General features: G+C 40.9%; 1 protein-coding gene across 2 annotated transcripts in view; it reads right to left on the bottom strand.

Annotated features, from left to right (window-relative positions):
• Window positions 1–13,114, bottom strand: part of rtf1 (RTF1 homolog, Paf1/RNA polymerase II complex component) — a 217,275-nt gene that overhangs the window by 43,627 nt on the left and 160,534 nt on the right. For both annotated transcript variants that reach the window (XM_063054453.1, XM_063054446.1), the window contains exons 10-12: window positions 9,716–9,803; window positions 9,388–9,495; window positions 7,619–7,696 (exon numbers count right to left, since the gene is read on the bottom strand). In XM_063054453.1, coding sequence (XP_062910523.1) covers window positions 7,619–7,696; window positions 9,388–9,495; window positions 9,716–9,803 — 274 coding nt within the window. The remainder of the gene's footprint in view (window positions 1–7,618; window positions 7,697–9,387; window positions 9,496–9,715; window positions 9,804–13,114) is intronic.

Below are 13,114 nucleotides of genomic sequence, written 5' to 3'. Positions count from 1 at the left end.
GTAGCACATCACACACACCAATCTTCCGTCCTTGGACTCGCTCTACACCGCACGCTGTCAGAGCAGTACTATCAGCATAATTAAGGACACGACCCACCCAGCCAACACACTTTTCATCCCTCTTCCCTCCGGGAGAAGGCTCAGGAGCTTGAAGACTCGTACGGCCAGATTTGGGAACAGCTTCTTTCCAACTGTGATAAGACTGCTGAACGGATCCTGACCCGGATCTGGGCCACACCCTCCAAATATCTGGACTTGCCTCTTGCCTTTTTTGCACTACCTCACTTTCCATTTTTCTATTTTCTATTTATGATTTATAATTTAAATGTTTAATATTTACTAATTTTACTATTTTTAATATTTAATATTTGTAATCCAGGGAGCAGGAAGCGCAGAATCAAATATCGCTGTGATGATTGTACGTTCTAGTATCAATTGTTTGGCGACAACGAAGTATAAAGTATAATAAGTGGATTAGAATGATATATAAAAGCCCTATTGCCACCGTAATTACTAATAACCGTAGATCCCCCTTTTTTCGACTTTTCCGGGGTACGAGACAAGAATGTCTGTTAAATCCTTTGTTATTTAATTTGGTGCTGGAACCTTTGGCTATTGCACTTCGTGAAGCTAAGGACATTCAAGGAATTTCCATAAATGGGATTATTCAAAAGATTTTATATTTCGAATCCTAAAGAATCTGATGACATTCCTTTTAAAGTTATGGATTCTTTTAAATATTTAGGTATTATCATCACTAAAAATTATGGAGACCTTTATAGAGCTAATTTAGTTCCTTTAGTGGATTTTATGAAGCAATTATTTTCTAGATGGAATCCTCTTCACACTTTCGTTAGTTGGTCAAATTCATGCAGTTAAAATGATGATCTACCAAAATTTTAATATGTATTTCAAAATATTCCTATTTTTTAACTAAGAAGTTTTTAAATCAGGTTGACTCTATTATTTCATCTTTTGTTTGGAACAATAAAAGACCAAGAATTGGAAAATGTCATTACAAAAATTAAAAAAGGATGGAGGTCTTGCTTTGCCTAATTTAAGAATGTATTATTGGGCGGTTAATATACGCTATTCGTGTTCTTGGTTATGGTAAAGGAGATATAGTTCTGATCGCTACGTCCAAAATGCTCTCCCGAGAGATCTGACACCTGACCAGGTTCATTTACCAATAGCAGATTAAGTTCTCTCCTCTAGTTGCCTTATCTACAGATTGCGCCAGGAAACCTTCCTGAACACACCTAACAAACTCCACCCCATCTAAACCCCTTGGCTCTAAGGAGAAGCCAGTCAATATTAGGAAAGTTTAATTCACCCATCACAACAATCTTACGACACCACAGTTGTTGGCCTGATCAGAGGAGATGACGAGACGGCCTACTGGGACGAGGTCCAGCACCTGGCCACGTGGTGTGCCCATAACAACTTGGCCCTTAACACCCAGAAGACCAAGGAGATCATTGTGGGCTTCAGGCATCCTAGGAGCCACACTCACAATCCCATCTACATCAACGGAGCTGTAGTGGAGTGTTTATCAAGCTTCAAATTCCTTGGTGTTCACATTTCTGAGGATCTCACCTGGTCCCTGAACTCCTCCATCCTGATCAAAAAGGCGCAACAGCGCCTTTATTTCCTACGGAGCATCAAGAAAGCTCACCTCTGTCCCAGGATACTGACGGACTTTTACAGCTGTACCATTGAGAGCATACTCACCAACTGCATCTCAGTGTGGTATGGCAATTGTCCCATATCAGACCGCAAAGCACTCCAGCAGGTGGTGAAAACTGCCCAGCGGATTATCGGCACCCAATTGCCCACCATTGAGAACATCTACCATAAACTCTGCCTGGGCAGGGCGAAGAGCATTATCAAGGATGCATCTCACCCTAACCATGGACTTCTCTCCTCCCATCTGGTAGGTGCTACAGGAGCCTCCGCTCCCGCACCAGCAGGCACAAGAAGTTTCTTCCCTGAGGCTGTGACCCTGCTGAACCTCACATCACAGCACTAAGCAGTATTGCACCCATATTGTACTCTCAGTACTTTTATATTTGTGCTGTAGCACTTACTTTTTATTTGCAGTTATTTTGTAAATAACACTATTCTTTGCATTTCTGGTTAGATGCTAACTGCACTTCATTGGCTTTGTATCTGTACTCAGCACAATGACAATAAAGTTGAATCTGATCTAATCTAATCTAATTATTGCACTGTTCCAGAATCTGCCTCCCTATCTGCTCCTCGATGTCTCTGTTACTATTGGGGGGGGTATAAAAAAAAACACCCAGTAGTGTTATTGCCCCCTTCCCGTTTCTGACTTCCACCCACAATGACTCAGTAGACAATCCCTCAATGACTTTCTCCTTTTCTACAGCCATGATACTATCCCTGATTAGCAATGCCACGCCCCCACTTCTTTGGTTCCCTGCCTGTCCCTTTTGAAACAACTAAAGCCTGGTACATACAGCAGCTATTCTTGCCCTGAGACATCCAAGTCTCTGTGATGGCCACAGCGTTGTAGTTCCAGATTCTGAAATGTTTCCAGAAAACTGGATAATTGCAAATGTCACCCCACTCTTCACAAAGGGATAGAGGCAGAAGAAAGGAAACGACAGGCCAGTTAGTCTGACCTTAGTGGATAGGAAGATGTTGGAGTCAATTATTAAGGATGAGGTCTCAGGGTACTTGAAGGTACATGGTAAAGTAGTTCATAGTCAGTATGGTTTCCTCAATGGAAATTTTGCCTGACAAATCTGTTGTAACTCTTTGAACAAATAACAAGCAGGATAGACAAAGCAGAAGCAGTTGATGTTGTGTACAGATAAGCGTCGCTTAATGCCCACGATACGTTCTGTGAAATCGGACGTTATGTGATTTGGACGTTGTGCGAACACCATATTATATACTTAGCAAATCTATATGGAGTACTGTAGTATACCTGTAGAGACTAAATCCATGTCATTAGCAATTTCTCCATATCCGATATAGGTCTCTCTCGCATTTTCGTGACCCTTGTAGTTTTCAGTGAAGCTGATCCTTTAACAGCTTGGAGAATTTTTTTTTTTTGTTTTTCAGGATCGTCGTGATTGTCAAGTGCAACGTGCCTAAATCCCGAGCGATAGCATTCACTGGTTTTCCACCTTTATATTTTTCATAACCTTTTGTTTCACTTCCAATTCAACACTCTTCCTTTGCCTCTTGCTACTGCTATCACTAGGAATGGTCTTACTGCGCTTGGAAGCCATGATGTACTTTACGGTAATATTTTCAAAAGAAAATTAAAGAGAGATAACGCTACTACACTCAAGAGACGTGCTATACATGAGATTGGTTATGTCCGCTACATCACGTTCTCCGATTGGGACTACGGACGTTTATGCTAGTGGTTCCCAACCTCCGGGCCGCTGACCGATACATGCATGCAGAGGTGCATTGGTAGCCAGAGCGCACCCAGTACATCTTTAAGAAAAAAGTCAAAATAAACAAGCTAATTAATTAGGTGTCGCCCAGAAGCCAGTCTTCATTAGAGGAACTGAGCTGGAGAGGGTCAATAACTTTAAATTCTTCGGCATTAAGGATCGACGTTTCTCCCCCTGAAAAGTGTCAAAGGATCTGTCCTGGGATCAGCATGTAACTGTCATTACAAAGAAAGCACGGCAACGTCTATACTTTATTAGAAGATTGTGTAGATTCAACATGTCACCTCGATCCTGACAGCCTTGTCTTTTCAGCCTGTCTAGGCTGGCATTTAAATTGACCAATGGAACAGCTAAAGGCTCCAGCGCCCTGGAAAGAGGAGTGAACATCGCACAGAGCAGATGAAATCGGCAATCGCCTCTGATCTGGGCCGACATTTACATGCCAGGCGGCCCCTAATTAATTAGTTTGTTTATTTCAGCTTTTTTCTTAAAGATGTGCTGCACCCCTGCATGCTTCGCAGCCCGGTGGGTGGGGACCACTGGTTGTCTGAATGGACATTAAGCGGCACACACCTGTACTTGGATTTTCAGAAGGCCTTTGACAAGATGCCACACATGAGGCTGCTTAATAAGCTACAAGCCCATGGTATTACAGGACAAATTCTAGCATGGATAAAGCAGTGGTTGATTGGCAGGACGCCGAGAGTGGCAATAAAGGGAGCCTTTTCTGACTGGCTGCTGGTAACTAGTGGTGTTCTGCAGCAGTCCTAATGAAGGGCCTTTCCCTGAAATATTGACTATCTGCAAATTCTCTCTTGTTTGCCACAGGGGCCTGTGACAGGACCGATTCTTTTTCTGTTGTATGCCAATGATTTAGAAGATGGAATTGATGGCTTTGTTGCAAAATTTGCAGACTATATGAAGATAGGTGGAGGGGCAGGTGGTTTTGAGGAAATAGAGAAGCTACATACAGAAGGACTTGAACAGATTAGGAGAATGGGCAAAAGGCAGGAGGAGAAGATAGTAGCGCGCCGCGCGCGCACAGTTCTCCAGTGAAAATGATATCATATCCGTTAAATAGGGGCTGTGGACAATTCTGATTTGATGGAGACAGACGTGAAAGCACAGAGGAACATCTGGAGAAATTTCTGAAACGCCGGTTTGCTGCTGTTGTTACTATGCGATCGAGAATCTTCCGGAGGGAAGGCCTCAAAATCCCCGGCTTTGCCTACTGCTGGCAACCAAGACTGAGGTCGAATTGTTTGGATAGAGATGGTGCTCAGTACTCAGAGTCAGAGGGCTGATCGGAGGCTCGAAGTTTTCGGACGACTCAGAGTCGCACTGTGGTCGGGCATGGCAGGGAGAGTTTTCTTCTTTTTCCCGTCTGCGTGAGATGTGGGACATTCGAGAGACTTTGAACTCTTTTACTGTGCCATGGACTGTTCTTCATCAAGTTATGATATTGTTGCACTGTTGTAACTATATGTTATAATTATGTGGTTTTGTTACGTTTTTTCAGTCTTGGTCAGTCCTGTGTTTTGTGATATCACACCGGAGGAATATTGTATCATTTCTTAATGCATGCATTACTAAATGACAATAAAAGAGGACTGCGTGTCCTCATAATCTAATCTAATCTAATGGAATACCATGTCAGGAAGTGTATGGTCATGCACTTTGGTAGAAGAAATGAAAGAGCTGACTATTTTCTTAATGGAGAGAAAGTACAAAAAAACTGAGGTGGAAAGGGAGTTGAGAGTCTTTGTACAGGATTCACTGAAGGATAATTTGCAGGTTGAGGAAGGCAAATGCAATGTTAACATTCACTTCAAGAGGACAAGAATATAAAAGCAAGGATGTAATGCTGAGACTTTATAAAGCACTGGTGGGGCCTCACTAGGAGTATTGTGAGCAGGTTTGGGCCCCTTATCTGAGAAAGGATGTGCTGAAACCGGAGAGGGTTCAAAGGAGGTTCACTAAAATGATTCCAGAATTGAATGGCTTGTCATATGAAGAACATCTGATGGCTCTGGGCCTGAATTTGCTAGAATTCAGAAGAATGAGGTGTGGTCTCATTAAAACCTATTGAATGGTGAAAGGCCTCAATAGAGTGGATGTGGAGAGGATGTTTCCTATGGTGGGAGAATCTCAGACCAGAGGACACAGCCTCAGAATAGAATGGCATCCTTTTAGAACAGCGAGGAGGAGGAATTTCATTAGCCAGAGGGTGGTGAATCTGTTGAATTATTTGCCACAGGCAGTTGTGGAGGCTGTCTTATGTATGTTTAAGACAGAGGTTGATAGATTCTTGATTGGCCAGGGCATAAAGGGATACAGAGAGAAGGCAGGAGATTGGGACTGCTAAGAAAATTGGATCAGCCATGATGAAATGGCGGTGCAGACTTGATGGGCCACATGGCCTAATGCTGCTCCTATATCTTACAGTCATGGCAGGCAGCATCTACAAAGGGAAATAAACTGCCCCTTCATCAAATTACCCTCCATAGATGTTGCTCGACTTCCACCAGCAATGTTTGCATGTCACTCAAGATTTCCAGCATCTGCAGAATCCTTCGTGTTCATAATAAAACCTAAGAACGGTAGTGGCATCTTCCAGATTTTTTTGAGATCACCACATGTCCAGAATACTGCCTCCGAATACCCTTTTAGAGACCTTAGGTTTTCCCAGCTGGTAGATTAGTAGGACTTTAAGCTTATGGTCAACATTGGATTTGCCTACAGAGGCAATCTTTGGTCACCTCAAAGTCTGGAATTTCTCATTCATGGGGACAGAATTATACAATACAGAAATGGGCTAGTTGGCTCACATTGTCCATGCTCATCTCTTGCCCACCTACATGATTCCTTTTGCCTGCACTAGAACCTGATCCTTATACTGTATATCTTGCCTATTTAAGTGTCTAAATGCCTCAAACAAAATGATCATATCTGATTCCAACATCACATTCCAGATAGCAATCATTCTGTGTAACACATTTTCACCTCAGATCCCATAAAGATTTAATTTATTATTTATTTGCTATTTAATTATTTATGGTTTTATTACTACTTAATTATTTATGGTGCAACTGTAACGAAAACCAATTTCCCCTTGGGATCAATAAAGTATGACTATGACTATACTATGACTATAAAGAGTCCTTTCTCTAACAAACAAACCCTCATTTTTTCGATATCCCTACCATGAGAAAAAAATATTCTCATCTACCCGATCTACACATTTCAGTCATGTATACTTCTATTAGGTCATCCTTCAGCTCCATGGAGAAACAACCAAGCTGATCCAATCTCTCCCAATAACTGATGTCCTCCAATTCAGGCTACATCCTGGTAAATCCCTCCTAGACTCTCCAGAGCAACCACAACCACAGAACTGCACCCAATACTCCCAAATGTTTTGTAACTTCTGGTAACAGAATATAATGGCATCTTCTTCCAAAACACCTAATCTTATCCACATTAACTACTTATTTATCACAGAAGTCACCTTCTTCGATGATTTGTTTAATCTTCTTTGGAAATTTTTCCACCATCATGGTATTTGCTCCTATTGCTTCTCCTACAGGATAATATGAAGGTGTACATGCTTCCTGAAATGTTCAAACCAACTACGTCTGACCTTGAACGTATCTGAACTTTCAAAAGATTTTTCACCCCCTCACTTTCCTTTCAAGTTTTGCCGTAAAAAGCAAACACAGCCCTGGATCATCAACTTCAGAGGCATAGTCTTGGAGAAAGTTGTGGTAAAAGATCTTCAATCTGAAACATTAACTATTTCTCTTCCCCAGCACTTCGTTTTATGTTGGATTTCCAGGTTCCCCAGGTCCAAGGATAACTTCAATCCCAGATCTGTAAGGTTGTAGAATGAACCACAGACTTCTCCACAGGTGCACTGTGGCTGATATGCTGGGATATGCAGATGGACACTGGTACAGTGCTTGTGTCAACTCTGTACTATCGATAGCAGGATCATGCTGCATTAATGTATGATATAGGTTGAAATCTTGTTTATTACTGTTTCCTTTTACCTTGGATAACTCCCTCTCTGCTGCCTGAACTTGAGGACTAATCATACAAGTAAATAACTTTGTAAATAAAGAACATGCATCCAAAAACCAAACTGCACTGAACAAAAACCTCAAACTGAGTATTTCACCCACCTTTTCTTTCATCAGCTGAGTCTTTTTCATGGCATAATTGGAAGGTGCTTTCCTGAATCGGTCCTTCTCCTTCACAATCTGCAACAAGACAGCACACAGTAACTGAAGGCAAGGATGGCTTCTAAGGTGAAATGCTTCTTTATGAAACGACTATATCCTTAGAGTTCCAAGCCCATAATATTTATTAGGTGTCCTTCAGACTTCTGACAGCACAAACAACCAGTCTCAGCTTTGATTCTCATTTACTTTTTATTAAACTGCTTGAAGAGCTTGTACTGATCAACACTCATTTGTTGTCTGCATGACTTAATCTAAATCCTCAATTGTTTTCATAATTCAGTATTACCCTTAAACAACATATTTTTCTCCTTCAAAACATTATCATAGCTCTGTGAGTCAATCTCATCAGAAGGACTTCATCATCTTGCAGTAATTTAATGATTAGATTCAGCATGAAACACTCCCTTAAGGATACAAACCCAATCCTTGTGGTGGAGGTCACAGGTTTTGGAGATGTCACAGTTATTAGGTAAGTAACGGCTATGCAGTTTTAATTTGCAGCCACACTGCAGGGAATGGGTGCTTTGAACGCTATCACGGTGGCAATAAAGTCAGTCGGCTTGTTCTAGATGATGAAAACTTCATAAGTGTTATTGGAGTGGCGCTCATCTGGGGAAATGGATTTGCACATTATAAATCATGGAAACACTGCAGGAGGTTGGAAGGCGAGTTGCTTATACCCACCCTCTGATCTGCTTCTCACCACAGTTTGATCCTTAGTATCAACTGAAGGGGACTCAGCAACATTGATGACATTTTCTCTGGCATGCAGGAGGGTGAGATGCGATCTTAGAGGTTCAAAAATTTAGGGAAGTCTAAAATGAGATGGCACAGGGAAAAGATTGAAAAGGGACCCAAAGGACAAACTTCTCCACAGAGGTGGTGGGTGTAAGGAATGAGCTGGCACAGTAAATGGCCTAAAGAAGTACAACTACAGAATTCAAAAAACGCTTGGACATATTCAAGATTAGGAAGGTTTTAGAGGGATATGGGCAAAATGATGGCAAATGGGAGTAGCTCAGGTAGACATCTTGATCAGCGTGGATGAATTCAGCCGAAGGGTTTGTTTCTGTGCTGTATGACTACGCATTTTAAGTGTAGGTTTTAGATACTCTTGTTTGGGGTGACTATTAATATCTAATATTGTTACATTCAGCTTCAATTGCAATTGAACTCTGAAGGAAATCAAAAAGTTTATAAATGTCAGTGAATGATCCCACTTTTAACCTAACATTTGCAAAGAAATTGCATCACTTCCCCACATGACCATCCCCAAAATCACACTGTGCTCTATATTAAAAACTGATCATTTACCTTCAGAATTCGTCAAATCAGGTTGCCCATTTGGGCAATATCCATCACTGGTTACATAACTAACATGAAATAAAATGTTCATGGACATGGGTCCACACCATAAAATATCACTAATTTGCAATTAAATCTTTAGCACAAGGCTGAAGGCTGGTACAGAATATGGCACAGGGATTTTTTTTCTCTAGGAAGTGTGCTCCAGTGTTATATTCTGATCCTTACTCTGCCATAAGCGACAGAGAGTTCATTAAGTGACTTCCTTCTTCCAAGGGGACAAAACATTTGTCCAGGAATTGTTATCAATTTGAGCTGAATACGTTTGGCTACAAAATGAACAATGTAATAAAGGTGATGGAAAATAAATGCAACAACTTTGCTTGATTTTTGCTGTCACCTACCTCTTCAATGTCATGATCATTGAACTTATACTCCAGTGCCTGTTTGATCTGCTGTTCCTTCTTGTTAACTTCATCCATGGTTGGTAACTGCATTCCTCCCATCACTATCTGAAACAATGGAAAGCCAGGGTTTAAACTATCTACAAAGCTGTAGAATTTGGTGCCCATTCTGTACTCGGGCTTGTCAACAATGATACCTCTCTGAAGCACCTACACTTAGCATTCAGATGCAGAGATTGAAACACTGCTTGCAGCCAGATTGCAAGCATGCTCCTCAGCTTTAGAAAAACTAAACCAAAATTGAAAGCTCCCTCACCACAGAACTCACCGTCTCTCTCCATTTCATGAACTCTGTTTCAGTGAATTCCTGGTTTGACACAAACTCAAGTCGAAACACCCGCTCATCTGAGCCATGTCTAGAAAAATAAAGGTAAACATACTTAGTTTTCTTGTTTGTTTTTCCCTTTTGTAAAATGAGCCATTTAATATAGTTAATCATAGAAATTTGTGAAAGCATATCCTGAAGTCAACATTTTTTTAAGCTCCCTATCATGAACTGCAGTTGAGAACCCAGAAAATAAATAAATCACCAAAGATTCTAGCAAATTTCTATAGATGTACCATGGAGAGCATTGTGACAAACTGCATCACCATCTGGCATGGAACTGCCACTGCAAAGGACCAGAAAAAGCTGCAGAAGTTATAAACTCAGCCAAGCCCATCAGGGGCATGAGCCTCCACTGAGGACATCTTCAAAATATAATGCTTTGAGGTTTAGAAACTTCTTCATCCCCTCCCCCACCATCAGATCTCTGAATGCTCCATCAATACCATCTCACTATTTTGCTCTCTTTTTTTGCACTATTTACTTTTTATACATTCTTATTTAATTAACTGCATTTTTATGTACTGCCGCCGCAAAACAACTGACTCCACGATGTCAGTTATAATAAACCGGATTCTGAAGCCTCAAGTCCAGATTCCTGGATGGATAGGTCATTTGTCGTACAACAGGTGCATTACCTTGACCTCAAAAGACGAGAAGAAAAAGGCATAGTATTACAGTGAGCTGATCCTACTATAATACTTGGCATCATAGGCAACAAAGGTGGTTATCAAAATGACAGGAGGACCTTGATCTGACGGTAACTGGGCAGAGGAATGGCAAAAATGCTCAATCTAGACAAGTGCAAGTTGATGCCTTTTGAGAAGTCAAACCAAGGTAAAACTTAGATAGTGAATGGTCAGGCCCTGGGGAGAATGTTATAGAACAGAAGACATAAGAGTACAAGTACATGGTTTCCTGAAAGTGCCTTCACATTGGGAGATTACAATGGAGTCCTTACAGAAGGCAAGTTAGGAGGAAGCATTGTCAAGATAGCTGTGGGAGCCTGTACTTAACCTTTGTGGCTAGTTTACCACCTGAAAAGAAGATACAATAATCCAGGAAATTAAGAGAAGATTTGGAGATGGACCAATTGGCACAAAAGTAATAAAATCTGAAAGCTCACCCTCTGGCTGCCTCATTGATCCATTTCACCTGGTCTCAGCAATCAGACAATCTTTTACCCTATCCCAGGTGTGTTACATGCTCAAGGAGATCTGTTTTTTTTTTTGGTGAGAATGCTGTAATGGTCTTTTGGAGGTCACCTGATGTGATTTTCCCATCGATGTGAGGTCACGTGATGATGTGCCCCGTGACTATATAAGGGTCGACTCAGGTGACGCAGTAGGTTTTTGAGTTTGTAGATTTCCAGGTAGAACGTGTTGTGCCTCCGTTTCTGTTTCGTGTTTGTTTTTGTGACGCAGTTTCATTTTTAAAACGGAAGGTGCGTTCTCTTACAAGATTTGTATTATTGAACTGGAAATTTGTGGCTGGAAGTGCCATCTTACTCAATTTCAACAGTTTTGAAGGGAGAGTGAAGAATTCATCAGTGAAGGATCGAGAGAAGTTGGCATCGTTTGGGCAGTTTAATAAAGGATCGACCTTATTGAGTCTTCGTTGAAGAGAAGCTGCATTGAGATAACTCTTGTAAAAGCGCAATGAGTTCGTGCAAAAAGGCTCTCTCTCTAAAAGGAATTTAAGGTCAGTTGACTTAAACTGTTTAATTTTGGCATCGGGAATCCTGAGGACAGAACTGGCAATAAAGGTGCGTCGGTGAAGAAATCGTTCTCCAGAGAAGTCTCTCCCAATTGAATGTGTAAAACTGTTGGACTTTCAAAGTTATCGCTTTAAGAACTGTTTCCACATTTAACGCTTTAAGAACCAGAGCCGAGTGGAGTTGATGAACGGCTGCGTACCTGTTTAACCTCTGGTTAAAGTTTTCCTTTGTTTTTTTTTCCCTTATCGTTTATACGTGTTCAATAAATGTTTGGTTGTTTTCATAAAACCTGTCTCGACTAATATTCATTGTTGTCGGTTATGTAACAGGTGACAATTACTATATGCCATTACCAATTCCCAATCATGATAAACACTGCAGTCACATCAAATCATAACCAGTTGTCTAGAATGCTGTCAAATAGTGACAGTGATAATGCATTTTCAGTAGCATGGTTATTGGATAATTGAGACAATGACTGATTCTACCCACTGAACATTGCTCCAAAAGAATCTCATACTTATAACAGAATAAATCAGTATAGAGTAAAAGTAGCTGGATATTCAATTGTGTTCCAACAAAGTACAGCAAAGCAACACAAAATGCTGGAGGAACTCAGCAGGCCAGGCAGTATCTATGGAAAAGAGTACAGTCGATGTTTCAGGCCAAGACCCTTCAGCAGGATTGCTCCTGAAGGGTCTCAGCTCGAAACATCGACCATACTCTTTTCCATAGATGCTGTCTAGCCTCTGAGTTCCTCCAGCATTTTGTATGTGTTGCTTGGATTTCCAGCATCTGCAGACTTTCTTTTGTTTGAAATACAGTAAAGCATTTGTTATTTTCATGAACTATAAACAAAGGGGTTGGGGCGATGAAATGCTAACGTTTAACTCACGGCATTAAAAGATTACCATTTTTACCACTGCAGGTGCTGGTAACAGTTGTGGTCATTCCTCCAGCATTTTTAAAAAATACTTTATTGTCCCCTTTCGTTTGTAATATGATCCAGTCATGTATTCTAGGATAATCTAAAGATTCCCTATAATTTTTCAAAGGATTATTTCTGACTTCTGTCCAAATCAAAGATGATAAACCTGAAACACAAGTCAAATCTCACTCCATGGATGGCATTTGTTCCATTATTTTGTTCAATTTCAGCAGAGTTCACAGCCAAAGCAAAATGTACAATATGATCAAAAAGATCCCTACCAAATGCTTCATAAGATCCAGGTACATATGGGCACAATTAGTCACTCATGCTCGGGAAATCCTATATGATGGAAATGCTTGCATAAGTAACAACAGCAAAATCATTACCAGCAGGTAATGAATTTAAAGATAGGATGCACAGTATTTCACTTGTATGAATTGAGCTTACTGCCTATTCAGATTGTATTCCTTGTTTACCATTGGTATAAACTTCTGGCTTATAATTGGTAATTACTTGCTCAACATTTGAACACATTTTCACATTGTTGGATGGCGTGGCAGCATAGTGGCGAGTGTAACACTTTACAGCACTAGCTGTAAGGTCAGGGTTCAGTCCCCACCACTATTTGAAAGGAGTTTGTATGTTCTCCCCATGATCATGTGGGCTTCCTCAAGGTGGGCTGGAAACATGGCAG

This window comes from Mobula hypostoma, chromosome 1, assembly GCF_963921235.1.
Source record: "Mobula hypostoma chromosome 1, sMobHyp1.1, whole genome shotgun sequence".
Classification (NCBI taxonomy): Eukaryota; Metazoa; Chordata; class Chondrichthyes; order Myliobatiformes; family Myliobatidae; genus Mobula; species Mobula hypostoma.
Note: the sequence above shows the minus strand (reverse complement) of the source record. Positions and strands in the feature narration are given on the sequence as shown.